Consider the following 24,290-nt stretch of genomic DNA (forward strand, 5'->3'; position numbering starts at 1 on the left):
TTGTGCCTTCTGGTAAAGCCAAATAAAACATTTTAGTAGATACCATGGCCACAACACTGGCCAGTTCCCACCAGAGTTCAAGAGGTTCAAATAAGATGGTTTTAAATAAATCTATACATGTGTAAGCATTTTTGTACAGTTAAATAAAATTTTTGTGTCAGTCTGATTTTAAAATATCTGAATTCATATCAGTTCTGTTCTGCTACTCAAACAAATTAAAAGTTATACATTTTGTGGGCAATAACATAAAGTAAACTAGGGTAAACTGACGATCATACAGCGTACTTTGATTTTGCTTAGACTTAGGACACCGTTAAAACGAGAGAGATTTTGTGTCGGACCTAAATCTGTCTCGTTTTATGTGTAGAAGTGTCTGTGCAAAGTTAAATCTTACAGGCGTACAAAGGAAATCAGTCGTAACTTTTATCTAGTAAATTGGCTCTTAACCTGGGTTTTTCCTGTTTGCTAATAAAATTATAGCTATCTTTGTCAAAATAACAGTAAAAGAGTTAAATAAATGCGTGCTTAATATAGAGATTTATTAACGCCTAATGAGGCTTTTTTCTTTTTTAACCGACTTCAAAAAAAGGAGGTTCTCAATTCGGCTGTTTTTTTTGACCATGACCTATTAGATTTATAAACACGACTTTTTAGCGTTTGTAAACTGAACAATACACTAACAATTTGAATAGTTTTGATTTTGCTTCAATGTCAATATTCTTTGATTTCAACGTCGGTCCGAGTGGTAGAAGGTTTCGAAGAGCCGTAGATGGAGACAAAAGTGATATAGAATCGATTATTAATCGTCAACATACCGATTGTCTGTTCGGTACTCCTGACATAGGCAGCTTGATGTAAGTTTAACACAGTTCCTTCTTTGTTTAAATAAGACATTTTTCGATGAAATAACAGCGAAAGCTAGTTCGTAATTATTTATTTTAAGAGAATTTTCGACTCTATCGATATGCATGGTGAATGAAAACAAGCAAGTGACGGGTTTCATGGCGCTGTGTGACCACCCTAACATTGTTGGCGTTGATCCGGCCGATTGGGAATTGTGGATCAGGAATATGTTTCAGTTAGTACCTAACTATCTATTCCACTTCAATATACTTATTCTTCGCAGTTGAAATTACTTTTGCTTAAAAATTATTTCTGTAAATACCGAGAAATACTTACGTTGGTTATTCAATGTTTGTGGGAAGGCCTATGTCCAACAGTGGACGTCCTCAGGCTGATGATGATGATTCAATGTTTGTAGCTAAGTTCCTATTGGAATTTAAAACAAAAAATCTTAATATTTACTTTAGATTTTTTGTTTCAAACTCCAGGAAATACTATTTGTCGAGAAACACGCTGTTCATCCATTTCATGTGTTGCATCGACGCGGCGACGGATACATTTCTGGAGGACGCCTTTGTGTCGGTATTTCGCAATGATGTCTACCTGCTGAACATAGTTATTGTGGTCCCACGTGATTGCCCAGCAGGTATTTGCAACAAGGCTAAGGGCCTGTTTCACAACCGACATTTTGACAGATTGTCAATACAAAAACCGTTATAATGTCAAATTTATTCATTAGGTAAAGATTATCTGGAGGTTGTGAATCAGGTCTTAAGTAGGTAATTAATCTTACAAAGATCTTTTGTTGCCCCTGTTAACATGACAATCGTTCTTAAGTTAGGTAGGTCACTAGTGCAAGAGATACACCCAATAAAAATTGCGGCTATCAGATCAAGGATACTTAGCTAAGCTGCTTGCTTTCTACGTGATTCATAAAATAATACGGTTCCTACGCATGAGCAGATGTAGATGCGCCTTAAAAAAAAAAGTGATAAAACCCGACTCCCGACGACGACCCGACTCGAGTTTCGAGTTTCTTGCTGGTTCTTCTCGGTAGGAACGGCATTCCGAACCAGTGGTAGATTATTTTGACGATTCAAAAGCACTTGCAAAAGTTTAATTGAATAAAAATAATTTGAATTTGACTTCCAAAACCTCTGCCAAGTAAAAAAAAATTTTTTGTGTATACACGTGTAGGTATGTATGTCGAAGTCGGGCGAGCTTCACGCTTAGATTTCTAGTTTCTTTTATTATACTCGGCCGATTTCAATACACATCTAGAAACAAAAATATTTTCTCTTCTTATTAAATCTTACTTTGTAGTTGTTTTGGAAGTCGGTTTTTTCGGACTGAAATAATCATCTAATTATTTCACAAATACTCAGATTGGACCACGAGGTATAAAACATTCAAGAGGTATAACATCTACAAATTCTATCCGGAAATCGAAGGCAGCATTGACCGTTCGCTTTACATACATACGGCAATGCGCCAGAATTTTTGTCCGAAATTAAAAATACGCCGAGCTGTGTAAGTTCATTTTATCATAACTTCGGGTATTAGAATGTTGCTGTCTAGCAAAGAGTTGCTATCGGCAATAAAGGTATTTAATCGCTATTGTACCGCTAGTATCATAAGCAGGGGACGCAAGAGTGGTTTGACCCCCTGTGCCTGTTCAACGTCGAGACGTTTCAGTCGCATACGATACTTACACGGGATCCTAAACGCCTCATACCCCTGGGTACCGCTACCGCTACCGCTGGGTACCGCTACCGCTACCGCTGGGTATCGCTACTGACAGTACCGCTGGGTTTTTTAGTGGGTATGCTGTAGAATGCGGCATCAAATGCATTGCCAGTAAGTCCCACATACTCGCTTTTGCGCGGGATGCGTAACTGCATTTTTACCAGCGGAAGAAAAAGGGGGTCCAAGAGTGTCAAGTTTTTTAAACGGGCTACAGCAGAAGACGTCGCCCCTTCAGTCAGCTTTACCTATTCGACCTTCGTTCAGGACCTTCGCAATTCCTGGCTTCGCGCTTTACAAAAACACTAGGGGTAGGACTCTACTGCCGACCAGTGACGACACGTCAACCATCGTCACTATGTTACCGTCAAGTCTTACTGCAACACAACCCAAAGTGATAGGCCATAACGACAAACAACCAACACACACTTTCATCTATATTATTTTCTTTATAGAGAAGAAGACAACGATGACATAGTAGAAATGCTCGGCAAGAATTGTCCGGCATTACAAGAGTTATACGGCAATTATTACATTAGTGAAATTATTGGCCGACATCCTGAAATGGGCAGAAAGATCATCGTGGCAGATGTAAGTTTAAAAACTTGTTTTTATTTATTACCACGTCCAAATTATCATAGGATGACTTTAATAACTCCTGTTGTCTTCATTTAGAATATCTTAATGCACCCAGCTGCATTATTCAACACTAAATTTTTGCTGTGCTATAATTAGCATTTGAATTTTACGGGATAAAGTAGGTATACTTAATACTTAATTATATTTTTCCATCGAATATATACGTAGTACCAAGACCAAGCTGTGGGCGTGATGTGTCTAAGCTCTAAAATTAATTACGAAATGCTTCAAAAGACATACGAGCTTGGCCCTTACCACGGATTGAAAAAGGCGACCCCAATAGAAAAGGAAAATTACAAACGATCAAATGCTTTGCTAAAGACTTTTGGGTATGGTATTTTATTTATTATTTTAGTAAATAAAATCAGTTAAATAACTTTTAACAGTAGGTAAGTACCTACCTAAGTATTGGTTAGCAATATTACATACCAGATGATGTCCGCGACTTCGTTCGCGTAAATTTAGGTTTTTAAAAATCCCGTGGCGACTCTTTGATTTTACGAGATAAAAAGTTGCCTATGTTAATTTCTGAGACGCAAGCTATTTCATATAAATTAGCTGAACGAATGGGCCTTTAAGAATCCCGTGGGAACTCTTTGATTTTCCGGGATAAAAAGTAGCCTATGTCCTTCACCGGTATGTAAGCTAACTGTATACCAAATTTCATCAAAATCTGTTAAACTGTTTGGCCGTGAAAAGCTAGCAGACAGCAGGCGCACTTTTGCATTTGTAATATTAGTATGGATATGAACTTAGTAACAGACCGTCATTTTTTGAAACACGCTCGAAGGTGTCACAAGGTACCTAAACTAGCGGCACGCTATGATGGCCGGTTTGACGTTTGTCCGCTCATGAAGTTCCGTATTAATTGATAACGACTTTGAAGGAAATAATTGTATTACTTTATTGACGATAGTGATGTGCAGAGATTCATAAATTTTATCGAATGTAGTTTTAGGTTTAGGACTCAAAATTTATTTATTAAATTGATTTCTTAAATGTATACAAGTGTAGAAAAATCAGTTTGCACCATTTAAGGGGTGAATGTACTTGTGAATATGAACAATTTTCACTATGTGGACAAACCTCTGAAATCGCAAAAAAATATCAATAAATTTTTAAAAATGGAATCTAATACGATCGTCACATAGGATCGCTGGCTAGCACAACTACTACCTCCGGCAAACTCGCGTCAATGCTCAATGCAAAACAAAGCAGTTTCGAATTGACGTTGCTTCGAAAAGTATAAACTGTCAGTGCAATGCGATTGTGATATAGTTTTGACCTGGCTTTGGATTTCAAATATTGATACTGCATTACTGTTGACCCTTGCTCGTTAATTTGGACTCTGTTCAAGCCCTTTGTTGTGGATTTCGTCGATATGACCGAACGTACGCAGAGAACTGTTCTAAATAGTCAGACACGTGAGTTCGTAATACGCCTTCGTAACTATTTCGATCGTGAAGCTCAAAATGGAGGGCCAATTTTACCTATAACGTCAGTGGTTGAACGCGTAGCTGATGCGCTTAGTATTGGACAACGAACTGTTAGACGGATAACTAAAAAAAAATATGCCGAGACTGGCACAGAAGAAAATAAACTTCACACACCAAAAAAGAGAAAACGAGCAAAACCAGTCGTAGGCATCGTTAGCTTTGATGCCGATGCTATCCGAAGACATGTTTACGGCTACTATTTACAGAAGGAGTATCCAACAAGAAAAAAGTTGGTGCATTCACTGAAGGAAGCTGGATTATTCTTCGGTGGGGAAAGTTCTTTAACGAAGATTTTGAAGACCATTGGATTTCGATACAAAAAATGTAACAAACGCAAAATATTGATGGAAAGATTTGATATAGCGATGGCAAGGTATACTTTTTTTACGGCAAGTGAAAGAAATCAAAAATTGGCAAAATGTTGTGTTCTTGGATGAAACATGGCTTAATGCTAACCATACTGTAGGCCGTTCTTGGAACGATGACACAGCAGCATCTACTTCCAAAGTTCCTGTAGGAAAAGGATCGCGACTTATAATTTGTCACGCCGGAACCATCAACGGGTTTGTCGAAGGTTCTCTCATGGCTTTTGCGTCAAAAACCACTGGAGACTATCATGAAGACATGAATGGAGAAAAGTTTACTGAATGGTTTACCTCAATGTTGTGTAGCCTCCCTGAACCATCTATTATAATTATGGACAACGCCCCATACCACTCGATGCAAATTGACAAGCCACCTGCCCAATCCCAAAAGAAAGCTGATATCGTCGCATGGCTTCGTAAAAATGGCGTAGATGCAAACATGAATATGTTAAAAGCGGAATTAGTACGTCTTTTAAAAGAAAACAAACCAACCAAGATCCGATACGTCATTGACGAAATAGCATTAGAACATGGGCACAGAGTTATACGGTTACCGCCTTACCATTGTGAGTATAATGCGATTGAGTTGGTGTGGGCTCAAATTAAGGGATATGCTGCAAGACACAATACAGAACCCCCATTTACCACAAAAAAAATGCTAAAATTATTAGAAGAAGCTTGTGAACATGTGACTAAAGGAGACTGGGAAAAGGTTGTGAATAGAACTGTTAAATTAATAAGGGAAGATTATGAAAGAGATGTGAAAATAGATAATATTATAGAAAACGAACATATAATTATTAATGTATGTGATGATAGCAGTGACGACAGTGAAAATAGTAGTATGGACGAATCTGATTAATTATGGCCTTTTGTGGCACCTTTTTTGGTATCTTTTGTATTCATATGTTTCTTGTGTGCATATAAAGTATGTATATTCATTTTCGTTCAAATATTCAGTTCGTTCAAATAAATTAAATAAACATATACATTTTTGTTTTATTAAACCTATTTAATCAGGTACAAAAACAAAACTTAATTGTTTTTTGTTCGAGAATAAATTGACATTCCACATCACTATTGTAATGTGTCAAACCGGCCATCATAGCGTGCCGCTAGTGTACGTAAATCCCGTGCCACGTAGTCTGACGCATTCATATCTACGCGTATGTGTCGCACGCAGAACCGTAGATACGAATTTGTGTTCACTTTTTGAATTGTATGTATGAGCTTTGCCTATCTGGAGTTCTATAGGTAGGTAACATCTTTGATTTTAATTTAACAGAATGCCAATAATGCTTGGTAAATGGAGTCCCTTCAAAGTAATTTCTAAACAAGACTTCATAAAACCCGATAATGTAAGTGATGCAGATTTAAATTAAAAGTCAATTAAATTAATTTACATATCTCAAGGTTGGGCCTGATTCTTCTTCGGAATTAGGAGCAAAGGACGTTTTGCTGTACCTACGAGGTGTTATTACCTACTAATGATCCGCGTAGATGAAGGTTATTCAAAAATTCCGAGGGGATTCTTGATTTTTGGGATGTATAACGAGATAGGTAGCTTGCACCTTGGAGACGAAAAGTTCGTCTCCAAGGGCAAACCTAGGTATCGCTGTTTTACATTACAATAGTCTTTAATTATAACATTTATAATTTAAACGTGGATAAGGAAGCACTATATTATTTACGATTAGCGCTAAAATATTGTTTACATGTACTGTATGTTATAAAAAAACTAATGTTATTGTATCACCAGGAGCCTTCAAAAGGAAAACCGCCACATAAACGGGCCAAAGGCTTGAGCAGGGTAAACTTTGAATGCCAAACCGAGCCGAAGGAAAGATTTGACAACTTTTTCTCCAACCAAACTTCAGAGGACTACAGTGAAAAAGAGCTAATATCCTCTGCACCCTCGGCGTTGACGTGTCTGTCTGTAACCAATCTCCTTGATGACGATCCATTTGATTACGAAATCGTTAACATTGATGACAAACTGCTTAACGTGCCCGAAGTATTGTCCAGTGAATTCCTTTTGTGAGTTTTGGTTTTTAATTAATAAATATAGATAGATATAGATTTTTATTCAAATAAACTTTTACAAGTGTTTTTGAATCGTCAAATAATTTACCACTGGTTCGGAATGCCGGTCCTACCGAGAAGAACCAGCAAGAAACTCTGCAGTTGCTCTTTTCAATTGTTCGTTTCTAATGTCGTTTTACTTTGATTGATTTGCATCTATGTCTGGGAAGGAAGTGGTTATTCAGCTGCATAAAAATTACATTTTGCTGTAGGTAACTCAAGAAACAGCAATGTGACAGCCAAGTTTCTAAGTAACCTTGTAACGTACTAATAAAGCTTGATAAATCCAGTCTCAGACTTTGGCAGTTGGCACAGGGCTACCTTCTTGGGGTACCAGCCAGGTAACCTCCTCATGTGCCCGAGTGTTGCAGGTAGCAGCAGCGCTTGGGCCGGTGTACCCTGGTAACATGGTTAACGATTTCTCTTCATAGGATATTGTTAGCCATGGCTAATTGACCTGGCGGGGAGGGGGTGTTGTCCGCGCGTCCCTCTGAGTATCCCTAGCAGAGTGGCTGTGTTGGGTGGTTGATGATGGGGCTTCATCACCCATCCAGTCACTAGCTGCCCCACCGGTCTCTCGCCTGTCCGGTTTGGTGACGGGCGAGGGAGATGTTGAGGATAGGGAACGTGGAAAGGGGATCGCCCTTCCCGCGAACCCTAGCCCTCGAGAGGACCTGTGCTGATGGACACGGGGTGGTCCGTCCCTCACAGTGTGGTCCTCGGGTTGGTTGGCGTGCTGTGGTTCCGGCATGCCTCTAACTAGGTGTTTGGGGGCACGTAGTGTCCCAGTGGTGGGTCTGCTACGGCGGACATCCGCTGGCGGAGTAACGAGGTGTTTCCGGTCCCTTGTGCTCCGTCATTAGCGGTGGGAAGAACTTCGTGAGGTTTTTAGTCGGTAGGAGTCTGACATAACCACCGTGCTCCCCCGTGGTCGGTGGTATCCATGACGGATTTTCCTCACGAGAAAAAAAAAAAAAAAAGGGCTACCTTCTTCTTCTTGAAGTGCCGTCGCGTACTGGAGGTTGGCAACCATTAGGGCTATCTGTACCTTGGACGCTGCTGCGCGGAAAATAGATCGGGTACTCTTTCCCTACCATTGGCGTTAATTCTTGAGCCACGATTTTCTTTTTCGGCCAGGTGGTTTTCTGCCGGCAATTTCCCCCAGAATAATGAGCTCAAGGAGGTCATATTTGCTATCACACTAATATTATAAAGGCGAAAGTTTGCGTGTATGTGTGTGTGTGTGTTTGTATGTTTGTTACTCCTTCACGCAAAAACTACTTGACGGATTTGGCTGAAATTTAGAATGGAGATAGATAATATCCTGGATTAGCACATAGGCTACTTTTTATACCGGAAAATGAAAGAGTTCCCACGGGATTTCGAAAAACCTAAATCCACGCGGGCGAAGTCGCGGGCATCGGCTAGTTTCTCATAATGTGGCCGAAGTACTCTTAACTTTTAAGGTCTTCAGAATTTCAAGACCTTTGCTTAGCCTTTGTAGTACTGTTGCATTATTGACACGCTGCTGTACCCAAGAGATTCTCAACCTATCTTGTTTATTTGTACCTTTAATGTTTGTTTATCTTGTCCTTGTTTAGGTCTCAAATAAGACGTGATCGTTCTCAACGTTCCCATACAGTTAAGACTGAAGATAAAAGAAACCGTAAGGATTTTGTCCGTAAGTTACAAAACACAACAATTTTTACCAGATCGATACTATTTATCAACGTGTCCCGTATTGTATTATTTTGAAGAGAGATCCTCAATGCTCAGAAGACCAACGTATGAAGAAGAAGAATTAGTAGCGCATTCAGCTGGTGATCCTAATGCTTTTGTAATTGAATTGTTTGGGCTTCGAGAGGATATAGATGACAGGTAAATAAGTGTTCAATATACATTTTGTGGTTAAGACTTCGGATTTCTACTTGAGGGGGTCCAGGCTTGGAATTGGGCATGCATCTTTTACTTTTCGGAGTTAATGTGCGTAATAATAATTAAATTGCTTCAATGGTGGAGGAAAACCATCTTGACCTGCATGCCTGAGAGATATCCATAATGTTCTTAAAGGTGTCATGCCATTCCCTAAATTCTTCTCATTCTGAGAGTAGACCAGCGCTGTAATGGGCATGGCATCTTAGACTGCATCATCACTTACCACCAAGTGAGGTTGAAGTCAGGGGCTAACTTGTATCTGAGTAAAAAAATGGCTGGTAAAATATTATGTTGACATGATGATGATATTAAAATCACATTCCAGACAATCATTCCACTTATTGGAAACAGCTTTTGAAATAATGAAGGAATATGATTACTGCATTATTCGAGTGCCTTGTAAGGAGAAGAGCTTTCATTTACTAGAACATTTTTGTGTAAGTTTAATATATATTAATTTCCATGCCTTTGTTCTCGGTCAAGTTTAGAATGGTGTAGTTTAGAAGTTTTTCAGTTATATTCGTTGCTGGTTTTGTTTCAGTTTGTTCCGACGAGGAGAAAAATAAATTCAGAATATGCTCTTTACGTTGCGCATAGAAATTCAGTATTGAGGTTATACCTTTACAAAATTTAATTACGCTTATTCTTTACTAACGACCGCCTGTGACTTCGCTCCTGCGTGGATTTCGAATAATCCTGCCTTGCCCCTTTTAAATCATAAGGGAAATCTCTGTGGAAAATTCCAACTTTCTAAATCCAAGGGTTTTACTTAAGTGTTGATCAGTCAGACAGTGAATGGAGTCAGGTCTTTTCTGTTTTATATTTTTCAATAGAATGGTAAACGTCTATAAGATAGGAATCAAAAAAGGTAGAGCCCACGAGGCAAGGTACTTTAGTTTGATGTGAATCCGAGATAGTATGGACCCAGAAAACTTGACTGTGTCATGAATATGAGTCATTCATGAGTAACAGCGTCTGAAGATATAGGATCTTGTGGTAGGTATGATCGGGAGACAGCACCGAAGACAGCTTGACGATCGCAATCACCTCCGATTGGTTAAAACTTATTAGATTATTGTGCATTTCACAATAATTGCAACAAGAATAGCAAAAATTCAAACCAAAATACTGTGACAATACAGTTATGGTTATTATATACTTACTTTGTTTTCTCGCAATTTGGATCATACTTGCGCATAAGAGCCTTTTAATCACTCTAAGTGATGTGTTTCACGTTTTTCAGTAAATTGCGCGTCCGCAAGGCAGAGTTAATTGATATTCCACAAATAACTCAGCTTTTAAGGAATCTGGACGGAAGAGAAACCCTTTGGACGGTGGAAAATACTATTTTGAATAGGAATCACTTACAATGTTATGTGTTTTTAAGCGGTGTTTCACTTATTGGTGTTGGTATTCTAGAGTAAGGAAATATTTTATTTATTTAGGTACACTAATTTATTTTTAAAGTAACGAAATTCTAAAACCGCACCTACACCTATAAAAATCGTCATGAAGTGTTGCACAATGCATGTGGCATAAATTAAATTTTTCCGTTGAATTCTTTTCCGTAAAAACAAAATTTTTATGGGTGTAAACTGAGTGGCTTAAAATTAAGGACAAACATGTTAAGAATTTTTAGGCAACCAGAACACATTGATTTCATACGAGCGAAATACAATATGGATTGTTACCGAATTAACAAGTACCACATAAACGAAGACCATCACAATAATATATTGACTATTAAATCATGTCTCGTGTACCCGGTGTTCGAGGCGCATTCTAGATTCTTTGCTAGAGACATGATGAGGCTATCTGGCGCCAACGCACTTCTGTGGTTGACTGCATATAGAAATAGATGGGTAAATCGAAATTTTGCTTTCTTAATGATCATCATCTGCAGCTGTAGAAGGTCTGTAAGACCTTTTTGTGAGTCACCATTCGCTTCTATTCCTGGTTAGTTTCATCCGATTTTTACCCGCTGCCTTCTAGAATCGACTGTTGTATTACCGTCGGCGTCACTATGAGCCTACGCTATTATAATTACCACACATCTTTAAAATCTACCATGACCAAAAGTCTTAAACTAACAGTTTTATACCAGATTTGCGCCGAAATTCGTCAGCATGAGAAAAATATCATGTATCTGAAAATCAAGTATCTAATTGGAGTTGAAAGAATGCTAAGATTTGGCCTAAATAGATTATCTGAATAGCCTGAGTATCTCCCTAACAATGAAAACCTCATTTCGTACCTGATGTATAAAATTCTGTAAAATTCGCAACGCGTCATACAGATTAAGGTTTTTCTTGTCCAACTTCTAGGTGATTCATAAAACGAATTCCTTAGCGGGGGCAATGATCCCTTTGATTCCAAGAAAATCACAAATAGACTGTACACTGGTGCCTGAGCTAAGGAGGATACGCGAACTTTTGAATACAGTGTAAGAATTTTACATTATACCACCTGTTTTGTCCCAGTTTTGCACAGGCACTTACGCTTACTTATTCCGTAGAAATAATGTGAATATTATAAGTACGTAACTCAAGCCTTCCTCATGGAATGCTCTGAAGTCTAAATGTTGGCGAGAATATGAGCTCGGTCAAAAGGCAGGGGTTTTCTTGGGGTTTAATTGGCTATTAGTTTTACTTTTTAGATAACAAAGGATCATACAGTGAATTAGAAAATTAGTATATGTTCAGGCCTCAGGGGAATTTAATTAATCATTTAAATTCTTTTGCAGAATGCCTTTTAGCGCGTGGTTTGTAAATAAGAAGCTGAGCAGTGTTCCGAGAGTAAATGTTGACACCAGAATATTAGTGGTTGGTGCTTCAAGGACTGCGATAGCGTTTTTGAACGCTCTGCTCTTCAGGTAGATGGTCTTATATTATTACTAGCCGATGCCCGCGACTTCGCCCTCGTGGATTTAGGTTTTTTGAAATCCCGTGGAAACTCTTTGATTTTCCGGGATAAAAAGTAGCCTATGTGCTAATCCAGGATATTATCTATCTCCATTCCGAATTTCAGCCAAATCCGTCCAGTAGTTTTTGCGTGATGGAGTAACAAACATACACACACACACACACACACATACAAACTTTCGCCTTTTAATTTGTGTGTGTTTTAGTGTGATAGTGTGATTATTATATTTTAGCTCGAATCCGAAAAGGGCTAGCACGGAAAACCTTGATTAACATGTTATAATTGGCATTGTTTTTATTAAATCCGTACCTCCTAAACGGTTTTACGCAGCATACCTGAATGCTAAACCTCTTAAAGGTCGTAACTCGCCACGTATGACTATGAAACCTTCCACATAACCAGTCTAATAATAATTGCCAACTTGGAGACGACTTTCCAAACTGACTCGGTCGAGAACTCAGGACCTTACAAACCCTTATCCCTTGTGCCAGTGAGGTTGCCAAAAGAACTTATGCAGTAATGTCTAGGTACATTGCCACATTATTTTGTTTGCAGTGATACATGTCCATACCTATTCTTCACTAGCGTAACTCTGGTATCGTCTACTGGCTTACCTTACGCGCGACGTACAAAAGCGATTTCAGAGATGATGTTTCAGAAAAATCGCACTAATTCTGAGGATTATTTAAAAAGTGTGCCTTTCACTTACTATGTAAATATTGTTCAAGGCACCATGGTGGAGATTAATAGGTAAGTATCGTGTAATAAAAATAAAAGTCCCGACTCACTGACTGACTCATCAATGCCCAGCCAAAAACTACTGTGCCGATTTTGATGAATGAGGTGTCAATTGTTTCGTTGTAAAAGTCCGGGTAACATAGGCTATATTTTATACGAAAAAATTGACCTAACGGATGTTACATAAAAAAGTGGGGGGTCTCCAAAATTTTTTTTTTGCTATTGTATCGAGTGGGATGTTAAATGAAAGAGGAGAAAATTCTGAGTTCATGAATATAAATGTACTACACCATTAAAATATATCAAGCGACAGAAAAACAATTTCACTACAACATATTTTTAGCGTTTATTAATGTTTCTCGTAGACGCAAAAAGTACATAGCAATATTGAATGGAAGCAAGTATTATTATGATTTGCTCTTTCTGTTCATTGGAAAGCAGTACCAACATCCTCATTACATGAAACCTATATTAGAAAGAGAGAAAGAAATAAGGTAAAAGTATGGAATTTTACACTACATAGTAGGTATCTACTCTGGGCATGCTTAGGTAGAGAATGTCATGAAATAAATATTTTAAATTCCTTGAACAAGAATTCAAATTCAAAGTCAAAATAATCTACCACTAGTTCGGAATGCCGTTCCTACCGAGAAGAGGCAGATAAAACGATAATTTTAAGAATTTCTTCCTTTATCTTTAGTACTTAATTAAAAACGTTAATGTTCCTAGGAGTGGTAGAATCCCTAAATACATTCGTTTGGATATCCCGCACCCTAGTCCAGAGCCAAAGGTCGGCAATGCCACACCGTCTAATGTTTTCATCGTAAACACGATATCCGACGCCAATAAGGCTTTGAATGTTGTAAAGACCTTGACTTATCAGGATACGGATTGTAAGTTTGTATTTGAAATATTTTTTTACAAACTGGCCAAAGGGGGCTAACCTGGAACGATTATGGCAGTTTTATTAAACCCATACCTATTCTTAATCGGTTTTAACGTGGACTGGAACAATTAATCGATCCACGCCCGAAGCCTTCCAAATCCCATCAGATCAGGCCAAATCTACGTTAGGTATTTCATGAACTGTGCTAGGAATCTTTCCCGGGATCATGCACTGAAAAGGTCACAGCGCTTACTTTAAACGACGACATCATAAAAGGTGTCTTGAGAGATTGCTATAGTTGATTGGGTGAAAAGTAGAGTGTGAAGAGGGTATGTAGGCCCATTACCTTGGACTCTAATGTTTGGAGCTTGTTTTGATTGATGATTGACTGTAAGGATGCGCCGTTGCGACTAGAATCAAATAAGCATCACTTGGTGGTGAAGGAAAACACCGTGAGGAAACCTGTACGCCTGAGAGTTTCCATAATGTTCTCAAAGGTGTATGAAGTCTGCCAGTCTGCACTTGGCCAGCGTGCGGACTATGGCCCAAACACTTCTTATCTTACACCTGTGCTCAGTAGTGGGCCGGTGATCATGTTAATGATGGTAGCGACTAAAGCACCTGTCGCATACCACACCTCATGATGACACCATGAAATTTGGCTTGCGCGTTTCAATTTTCGCTAGGAGAATGAATTTATCTGGTGATACCTTTTCGGAAAATATTATTGTGATACCTTTTCAGATAATATTATTGTGTATGGTGCTACTCTACACGCATATTGTTGTTTGGCCACTTTGTTAGAAATGAAGGTTCCTCCTGAAAACATAATTTTTATTGAACCTTTTCCTCCAGAGGATTCTAAGGAGCCGCGTGTATCATTATTTTGTAATGTTAATGTAAGTTTGTGCGATACTGGTCACATTGTTATTTAAAATACTTCTCTAAAAGCTTTCCTTAGGACCTTAACAGACACAATAGGTACTTTTAGCATCGGCGATCAGCGGTAAAGTTAAATATAGGGTGACAAACTTCGGACAAGTTAACTTATGCAGGGCTTATGATTTATATTTAATTCATATCACACTAATATTATAAAGGCAAAAGTTTGTATGTGTGTGTGTGTGTGTGTGTGTATGTTTGTTACTCCTTCACGCAAAAAATACTGGACGGATATGGCTGAAATTTGGAATGGAGATAGATAATATCCTGGATTAGCACATAGGCTACTTTTTATCCCGGAAAATCAAAGAGTTCCCACGGGATTCAAAAACCTTAATCCACGCGGGCGAAGTCGCGGGCATCGGCTAGTACTTCATATACCTAACTACATTTTTTTTTCTGGTATAGGTATCATCTTGTAGATATTGTTGATTTCAGGTAGACAAATCGGTATCCGAAATGCTCAACAACCTAAAGATCAAAGTATACCGATCCTATTACTTCCAGAGATGGTATACAGATAATGTCAATTTGGTTGTGTACATCGATTTTCTCTCCCACTTTCATATGCTGAAGCTTAAGTGTTCCCTGTTTTTTTACTATGGCACTATTGGTGTTAACGAAGAGGCTTATATTGGTAATTGATTTTTTAATAAAGAAAAGCGAGCAAATGAGCAGGCAGGTCATCTGGTGTTAAGTGATTACAAATATTAATGGAACACCCCTGATGGGAGTTGATTCCACAGGTTGCATTTGTCGATAAACACCAGGGATGAGGGTGAAATTGCTTCTTTCCAATTATATATTTTTTAAATCAATATAAAGAACTTATAATATAGCCAAGACTTATCACGAAAGATCCTCAAAAAAAAAAAAAAACAGGCAATAAGTCTTGGTTTGCTCTACTTACTGTCATTGAGTCGTTTTTTCCACCTATAGTCCACGACAGGTTGAGATGGCAATCGGGGTATGAGGCGGGGGGACGTCCCGTGCATCCGCACGTCACCTGCGCTCGCCCGCATTGAGTTAGCGCGGGGTCTGTGTGGGTGTGCGGAGCGTTCCCTCCCCGATTGCCCAGTTTAACCTGTCACGTACTATAATTACCTATTATACATTCACTGCTGGACATAGGTCTTGTGCTGCTGTTTTTCTCTAGTGGTGGTCTCCCAACGCTGCTTTTTCAAGGTGCGGGATCGACCTTAGCATCTTGGGACCCCTATTGGTTATATGAATTATGTGCTCCGTCTATTGTTACTGCAGCTTCGTGACTCTATGACTTCGGTTCGGACTTCGGTTACTCTGGTCTTCTTACAAATCTCCTCATTTTTGGTTTGATCATGTAGAGATACTTCAAGCATGGCTCTTCATAACTTTCTTAGAACTATAATAGATAGCGATTGTTTTTTTGCTTTACTTTACTGGAAATATACACTGCTGGAAAATTTATTCCTCATCTTATGTCAAGAAATATCTTTAAGAGGGGTCTTTCCGTCACTCGCTCCATACAAACGTAGTTCTAATTTCATTTAAATATTAAGCAACCAAAGTCCATGAAATTTTGCAGACATATTCTAGAAACTAATATCTATGCCTGTGGTTTTCCAGATTTCTGTTAAAATATTCGGTTTCAAAGTTACGCGGTCTTCAAAATTCACATACAAATCTTTGAGCTCCTGTAATTTTGAAACTACATATTTTTAAAAAAATCTAAAACACCACAGGCACAGATATTAGTTTCTAGAATATGTCTGCAAAATTTCATGGACTTTGGTTGGTTAATATTCAAATAAAATTGGAACTGCGATTGTATGGAGTAAGTGACGGAGAGAGCCCTGTTAAATCGTTCCAATTAGAATTTTCATTGTAAGAGTTTGATTCAAAATCCGTCAAAAAATCACTTGTTTTCAAGCTATCAATAAAAGTGGAATGGCATACGACGATGGCATACTTATAGACCATAAGTTCAAGACGAAGGACCCATCAATATACGCCGCGGGTACAGCGACTCGATACAGGAGAAAATATTACGCTGATAATATGAGACTTAAGTATTATGATGCTAATGAAGTTGGCACTAAGGTATGAATAAGAAAGTATTGATTTTGCATCAAAATTTAATTTGTAATCATTTTGAAACTATTTTTCAGTTGGGATATCAAATAAAAAACCAGTTAGATCCTTTATTTAAAGAAGTAAGAAAAGAACCAGGAAAATTAAGCAAAGATACAACTCAGGATATAAGCTCCGGCTCTTCTAAGACAGTGAAAAATAAAAGCGTTGATACTGAAAGGTCTGTCAGTGAGGCTTCGTAAGTGTTGTGCTCGTATGACGGTGCAAATACATTATTACTGTGTTGTACGTTTACGTTTTACTAAGTCTATGGTTTTACTATAAAGACATTGTTTTTCAGTGAATCTTTGGAAAATATTCCGAAAATACCAGTGTTTAAAAAACCCCACGTGTCTTACTGCTCACTTCCTGGCGGATTACAATATTTAGAAGTGCGTTCTTCAGGGAAGAAGATGCCGCATCAATACGTACAGTCCTTGCAATATAATGTTAGTGCGTGACTATAGAACAGTAAAATCTGTTGCGTTATCTGTTTGTCTCTTTAAGTCGAGCACATTACTCTGTCGTGGCGCCGCAGTGTGCCGGGAAAAGTTGGTAGATCATCACCCTTGAGTAGAGACTATTCGCACAGTATAAAGAGAAGAGAGAGAGAATAACTATCCTTCTCCGTGTTATTGGTAGCTCTAGCACTCGCACTTGACCAGCTTTTTTCATTTAACATCAATGAAAGATTAAACTCCGTACCTCCTTTTAGGGCATCGTGATGGAAACTTTCAAAGGAGGATACTTTAAACTTCACCTGATCAATGATCTTATAGTCGACGGCATAACTTGTCTGACACGAGAGATGTATTCTTTGGAGAACTTCAAAAATCTTTATGGGTTATCGGCAACTGTTTTAAATAACGTGCATCTACGCTATACAGTAAGATAAATTTGATAACTATAAGTACCTATTAAGAAAGCTACTACAACATCTAAAAAAAATTAGTAACTTTGTAGCTTTGTCGAGAGATTATTCAGGTTTGAGAGGCTTGCTAGTGACTCAATTTATGTAGTAAAAAACTATTCTTACTTTGTCGAACTATTCTTACGATTGTATCTAGGATGCAAGCAATCTCTGAGCTGAACGTACACTGTCAGTTCAGCGGTTGAGTCAAAAAAGATAATACTTTTATGGATGAATGAATATATTTGGTGGATGGAGGGAACCACACTTTAACGGGATTTTAATAAATTTCACTTTTTGTTTCAGGCAAAGAAATTGGATGACTTTTATACATTTTTTCGTGCGCCTTGGGCCTATTTTCTGTATCATGACCAAGCGGATGAACTGTTTGCGATGGTGAAGGAACTTCTACCTAAGGTAAATATTCCGTTAAGATTTTTTTTTTTTTATTCTGTTTAATCCTATAGTAATTTGATCCTCACAAGTTATTGTTTTTCTTAGGGAAACAGCGATGGAGATACTTTGGAAGAAGCCATGCGAGCAGTTGGAGAAATTTTAAGTGATCCGGTAAATTCTTTACGCTTGTAATTTTGAATGCCATTTCCGGTGACTGGGTCAAGGCTCCCTAAACGCATTTTTTTAACCGACTTCCAAAAAAGGAGGAGGTTCTCAATTCGTCGGGATCTTTTTTATTTTATTTTTTATTTTTTATGTATGTTATATGTTACTCAAAGACCCCTGGACCGATTTGGATTTTTTTTTTTTGTTTGAAAGTGTATACTGTGCAGGTGGTCCCATATAAATTTGGTGAAGATCTGATGAATATCTTCGGAGATGGAGAACAGAACTCCTCAATGGATAGAGCAAATGGCTCGCGATCACTGTAATAGCTTAGTAAACAGTAGGGTTTTAACTGGGCCTAGCATATTATAGTACAGTGGGGCCACTAAAAATTGTGAAATAAAAAATTTTCAAAAGAAAAATAAAACCGACTTCAAAAACCAAAAACACTAAAAAGTAGAAAATAATTTTTGTTTAGCTACACATGTAATGTACCTAGGTATGAAGTCGAGCGAGCATATTAAAACAAAATGAGAAATCAAAGAGTGAAGCTAGGTAGGTACATTACATGTGTAGCTAAACAAAAATTATTTTCTACTTTTTAGTGTTTTTGGTTTTTGAAGTCGGTTTTATTTTTCTTTTGAATTTTTTTTTCATGTTTTTTGACTGTAATGTTACCTAATTGATAAGTAGTAAGTGACGATGCAGTCTAAGTTGGAAGCAGTCTAACCTGGCTCGGCTATCGCACCTTTGATTACAAATATGTACCTAATCTTTCAATGCGACACCATAAGGGAACAATCAATAGCTTGGGCTGGTCTGGACCTTCCCATGTAGGCAACAGCACAAACCACCAGTGTTTTGTAAATTCAGCAATAATGACTTTATTTATTTATTTAAGTTCCACACCAAGCTCAAGATACGTTCCACATTTGACAAATCACCACATGTTGAAGCTATCACAGACTACGTCATCGAGTGGCTCTCAGAGAACGATGTTCTATTGCCCATGTATTTGCAACCCTTTCAAACTAACTATTATAACCAAGACTTGGACCACAATTCAGCATTTAAGAAAAGAAAAAACACTATTGTAAAAATGATGTCAAAGATTTTCTAGTTTTAATTCATATTCTGTTTCATTAAAGGTTTTATTTTACTATCAGAGTTTAATTTGTTAGATTTATAATAATTGAGGGTAGGTATTGGATAGTATAGCTTTTAGTAATAATTCGTTTATGGGTATCGTAGGATATCCGGGTACCTACATTACCTGTCAATGTTGTTGTGAGTTGCGATACTGGCAATCAGTGGTGTGCACAGGGTTCAACTTCAAAGCCAAGGTAGGCATTAGTTACGTTGAATAGCAGGTCATAAAGAAAATTGGGTATTTGATGTATTCCACTTAGGGTAAGCAATGCTCTTATGCCTCTGTGACCTGCACGCCACTGTTCAGATTATCGCGCATCGCGTTTAGAAAATTATTACAAATGAAAATCGTCGAATTCTCTAATAAGATTGACGAGTAAGATGCCCTCAACCTCAACCCATCCTCTAACGTACCTAGTTGATGTAAAATATAACCATAGACGTATTAATACTCGTATGCTCGTAAACTCATAAATAACATTACATAGATTTACGTCGGACTTCGTCTGTGATGGCGTTTGCTGGCGCGCGTGCTGTGCTTGTTTGGAGTGTTTTTTTTTTGTTAAGAGTGGCTGGTTTTTGTGTTAGTTGGTGTTTTTTGGTGGTGGAACTGACTGGGAAGCGCTCTAAAGGGGCGCCGCGCGTATGTCGGCGGGCGCCGGCGCAGACGGAGTCCATACTTGTATAAATTCAATAACTTGAAAATATCACAAACTTGACATTGGCTAATCAGAGTAAAGCCAGATTTAAAGAAAAAAAAATAGATTTACGTCTGACATATTTTACTGTCTATGGTATTTATTATAGACAATGTCATTTTGATTTCAAAACATTTGTCAATAGTCAGGTATATTTTATACGCGAATATTTGCTTTTTGCTTAGTGCTTAGTTTTTTTTGCTTTAAAATTAGTTCGCAATGGCTGAAACAAATTCCTGCAAACCGCTCGTTCTCAACGAATTGCTGTTACAAAATGTGAACACTTGGGGCAATGTGCAGTACAACATACCTCTGCGGATCTCCAACAATGAAACGAGGACTGGCACCAGCATCTCGCACCGGTATATACCCGCCATACCACATAGCTTAGACTGTGTATGTTTCTTTTACCTATAATTATGCATCACACTATCACACTAATTCACACTAATATTATAAAGGTGAAAGTTTGTGTGTATGTGTGTGTGTGTGTATGTTTGTTACTCCTTCACACAAAAACTGAAATTTGGAATGGAGATAGATAATATCTTGGATTAGGACATAGGCTACTTTTTATCTCGGAAATACAAAGAGTTCCCACGGAATTTAGAAAAACCTAAATCCACGCAGACGAAGTCGCGGGCATCGGCTAGTCTATTAATAAGATTACAGTTTGCTTTTGTGTTGTTTTTTGAACGCGCTTTTCTACTCTCTTGGCGTGTGTTGCGATATATTTGGATCGCTGTGGTTGCGATCTTCAAACTCCTTTTCAAGCTAAATTATTCCGACATTCCTGATTCCTAATTGCTTATTCATTTTAACTAAGCTACAGACCTACTCCTGCAAAGTCCTGCTTAGTGCTTTATATAAAGCTTCACTATCACTTGATTGAAAGTATTTTCTGGTAGCTTTTAGAAGATTATAGATGCACCCACACTTTTTCTGTGCTTATAAGCTAAAAATGCTAAAATGGCTAGAGCTTCTTGTTCTTATAAATGATAAGAAATATTTAATTTAGAAAATCGACGATCCGTTACCTGAACGTGTTTCTGGACGGGATATGGTGGTAGAAAAGGAATCGTACAAAACTACTACCGGAGAATACTGCGTGAAGCCGAACCCCAATAAAGCGATGGAGAGATCTGACTGTGCTATTAACTGTCGTAGAGTCATATTCATGACTGGCGTTGAAAAACGTGTAAGTTTGTAACTTAATTGAACTTTTATTTATAGTAAGTATTTATTGAAATCGTTAATTTAAAAAAAAAAACTGATATCACTATGTTAATGCCGTCGATCGTTACTGATCTTTAATACTGGAAGGTTTAGCCATAAGTGATATTAAATTGCTCAAAAGCATATAACTCAAAAGTTAGAGGTGCCTGACAGTAATCGAATTTTCCCCGAATCATGACGACGTCCTAAACTCAACTACTACCATAAACAAGTGTAAATTAAAAATTTATAACACCCCCGACAAGTGAAGGTTACAGTAACTAGAAAAGAGCTGATAACTTTCAAACGGCTGAACCGATTTTCTTGGATTATAGCTAACAACACTTTCGATCAAGCCACCTTTCAAACCAAAACAAACTAAATTAAAATCGGTTCATTAATTTAGGAGCTACGATGTCACAGACAGACACAGGTACATAGGTCAAAATTATAACACCCCTCTTTTTGGGTCGGGGGTTAATAAATAAGTTATTCTGTACTTTTTATAAGATATCATTTCTCCTCTCTATTTTATTTAATGTATCGACTAGCTTTTTCTCGCAACTTTGTCCTCGTAAGTTTTGGCCCGTCTTTCTTAGTGGTAGTTTTTTATTTGTCAGTCAGTTTGACGACCTCCTGTGACGTGGTGCTGTGGTCTTATAAATCGGAGGTCCCAGGCGCGATGACCGGCAGGGGCAATTTGGGGATTTATAATTATACTAAATTATCTGTTTCTTCAACGGAAAACCTCCATGAAGATTATTTATATTTATTTATTACTTAGGTACTTACATTTCTTTTTGAAACAAGTGTAAATTAAAAATTTATAACACCCCCGACGATCGAAAGTATCTGAATTTTCCAAAACATCATTTTCAGATAAATAATTATGTATTTAGGCAACGTCCATCTTGACAGCTTGACATTTGTCTATTGACATAATATTATGAACCTAACGGTTATCTAACCTTCTTTTCTACAAGAAAACTAGAAAAGAGCTGATAGCTCTTAAACGGCTGAACCAATTTTTTTAGATTATAGCTAAGAACACTCTCGATCAAGCCACCTTTCAAACAAAAAAAACTAAATTAAAATCGGTTCATTCGTTTAGGCGCTACGATGCCACAGACAGATACACAGATACACAGATACACAGACACACAGATACACAGATACACACGTCAAACTTATAACACCCCTCTTTTTGGGTCGGGGGTTAAAGAGAGTAGTTACAAGGTGCCTAGCCATGGAAATTCTACAATTAATAGAACAGGCTATCAGATGAAAACATTAAACAGAGTGCATCAAAGAATCCAAAAATTAGTCTCGATTGATACGTCATAATTACGATATTCACCATACTTTGTGCTTCATAATTTCAGTTACAAGGTAAAAATATTGTTCAACCGGTCATGATCTCAGAGATGAAAGATAACTTCAGAGGAGTAGTTAAACCTTCAACAGCGCCTCCGGATATTGTTGTCAAGCCACCAGATCCCGAATATATTTTTGACGTAAGTAATGACATCGACGTTGTGTAATTATCCTTTGAAATTCCTAATTCTTCTGGTAGGTAGTGGTTTCAAGTGAACGCGTGCGCATGTAATAATTTTTTAACGAATTTAAATCATTTAGCTAGGTTTCACAGTTCAGCATCGTCACCGGGCTAGGTTTCTAGTCATGTGGCACAATTTATAACAATTTAATTTTTTGTATTGCAGTAGGTTCCTACTTTCGTTACATGAGTTAGTGAAGTGGGAAGTGGTCATAACTAATGACCACTTCCCAAAAAGACTTGTACTTGTACTTTTATTTAGGTAAGCTTATATCTATAGTATTTTCGGTTCAGGTCATAGCGTCGGGCAGAAATGAGGCGCCAGCAATTTCCGATAGTGCAGGTGGATTCCGAAAACTTCTCGATCCTTATGTATCAACGTACAGAACCTATCACAAGCCGTTTACTGTTGAAGAACAATTTGGCATTGGAGCTAAGGATCAGATTACTTTCTATTCTGAATTCAACTTGCCTAAGGTACGAAACAAGCCGTATTTAAAAGGAAACTGATTTCCGATTTGAAAAGGTGCCATACCATAAGCTGCCATCTTGTTTTTTTTTTTTCAAAAAAATGATAGCCAATGTCACTCAGGATGATGTGAGGATTACAACGATATCCCACACCTACATCCAAATCTATTCATGCATTTAGAAATTACGGTGGAATAAAGAAACTCACATACGTACATGGACCGTGAAAACATTAGACTTATTTTTTTGGGTAGTTGTGTGAAAAAGTATGAATTACGAGTCAGTATGTAGGGTAAATTTGAATAAATACATGAAACGTTGGTAGTTTTAGGTTCGAGGTTTTGGTCCACGACACAAGGAGATATGGATGCCTTTAACAGCCAAGGTTCATAGAGGCGTGTATGATAGAATTCATGTAAAGAAGGAGTACAAGGAAGTTGCGGCTTGTCATAATCCTGTAAATAACATAAAAGGGTATGTTTTTGTTATAATTTACTCGGTTAGGTTTGTCAAATATGGTAGAGGTGACATTAGGCCAACGTAAATAGGTAATGTTCTCATATTAAGACTCGTTCAATTTTTTTTGACTATTGGACGTATAATAAAATAAATAAAATAATTTTAGGGTCTTCGAATCTGAAACAAAGAAGAAATACAAAGTTCCTTTCGCAATATCCCCTCTTGCATCCTGGGACCACGGAGAGATGTTCGACTTGGCCCCGTACCCTCCCAACCCTTACCAAACCGACATAGCACCATTCATGTACTGCAGCGATTACTGTCACATTGCCCAGGGTACCCCGCCATATACGGTTATAGACCAACTCAAGCACAATCTGAAGCCACGTCAAAAATGTGTGGAAAGATTCATAGTGTCCAGAGATTTTGCTCCGTAGCCTATTTTTTATTTATTTAAATAAAATACCTAATACCGTTTATAATTATTTTATATTGATACCTCTCTCTGTATGGTAATACTCATCTCTGGGGGTCCTGACCTTTTCTATTAACCACATGAGGTAGGGGTTTTC

General features: G+C 37.8%; 1 protein-coding gene and 1 long non-coding RNA gene across 5 annotated transcripts; one reads left to right on the plus strand and one right to left on the minus strand.

Moving 5' to 3' along the window:
- Window positions 1-601: 601 nt before the first annotated feature.
- Window positions 602-24,195, plus strand: LOC123873080 (cilia- and flagella-associated protein 61-like). 4 transcript variants are annotated; one of them, XM_045917772.1, is made up of 33 exons: window positions 602-854; window positions 944-1,078; window positions 1,332-1,489; window positions 2,229-2,373; window positions 3,042-3,177; window positions 3,394-3,554; window positions 6,372-6,444; window positions 6,846-7,123; window positions 8,770-8,849; window positions 8,926-9,046; window positions 9,429-9,540; window positions 9,645-9,715; window positions 10,347-10,523; window positions 10,743-10,965; window positions 11,428-11,546; window positions 11,847-11,975; window positions 12,581-12,775; window positions 13,129-13,257; window positions 13,493-13,656; window positions 14,394-14,548; window positions 15,030-15,228; window positions 16,501-16,670; window positions 16,739-16,899; window positions 17,002-17,149; window positions 17,416-17,586; window positions 17,917-18,027; window positions 18,112-18,177; window positions 19,073-19,237; window positions 21,037-21,216; window positions 22,616-22,747; window positions 23,083-23,265; window positions 23,591-23,733; window positions 23,885-24,195. In XM_045917772.1, the coding sequence occupies exons 1-33, from the start codon at window positions 709-711 to the stop codon at window positions 24,153-24,155; spliced, it is 5,007 nt and encodes a 1,668-aa protein (XP_045773728.1). In that variant the 5' UTR covers window positions 602-708; the 3' UTR covers window positions 24,156-24,195. The 4 variants fall into 4 exon arrangements, with proteins under 4 accessions (XP_045773728.1, XP_045773725.1, XP_045773727.1 ...); XM_045917769.1 differs by lacking the exons at window positions 21,037-21,216; window positions 22,616-22,747; window positions 23,083-23,265; window positions 23,591-23,733; window positions 23,885-24,195 and having other exon boundaries at window positions 10,734-10,965; window positions 19,073-19,331; XM_045917771.1 differs by lacking the exons at window positions 21,037-21,216; window positions 22,616-22,747; window positions 23,083-23,265; window positions 23,591-23,733; window positions 23,885-24,195 and having other exon boundaries at window positions 10,734-10,965; window positions 16,739-16,881; window positions 19,073-19,331.
- Window positions 3,981-8,449, minus strand: LOC123873111. Its single transcript, XR_006797603.1, has 3 exons — window positions 8,439-8,449; window positions 8,082-8,088; window positions 3,981-4,034 (listed from the first exon to the last, which is right to left on the minus strand). It is a non-coding gene; the product is annotated as an uncharacterized LOC123873111 (long non-coding RNA).
- Window positions 24,196-24,290: the final 95 nt, after the last annotated feature.

The sequence above is a fragment of the Maniola jurtina genome, chromosome 16 (genome assembly GCF_905333055.1).
Source record: "Maniola jurtina chromosome 16, ilManJurt1.1, whole genome shotgun sequence".
Lineage (NCBI taxonomy): Eukaryota > Metazoa > Arthropoda > Insecta > Lepidoptera > Nymphalidae > Maniola > Maniola jurtina.

Excerpts from the sequence above, each read along its gene's own strand:
- LOC123873080 (XM_045917772.1), top strand. The coding sequence starts at position 709 with ATGTCAATATTCTTTGATTTCAACGTCGGTCCGAGTGGTAGAAGGTTT. Across the intron at positions 1,490-2,228 it reads CCCACGTGATTGCCCAGCAG|ATTGGACCACGAGGTATAAA; the intron begins GTATTTGCAACA and ends ACAAATACTCAG. Across the intron at positions 11,547-11,846 it reads CGCGAACTTTTGAATACAGT|AATGCCTTTTAGCGCGTGGT; the intron begins GTAAGAATTTTA and ends ATTCTTTTGCAG.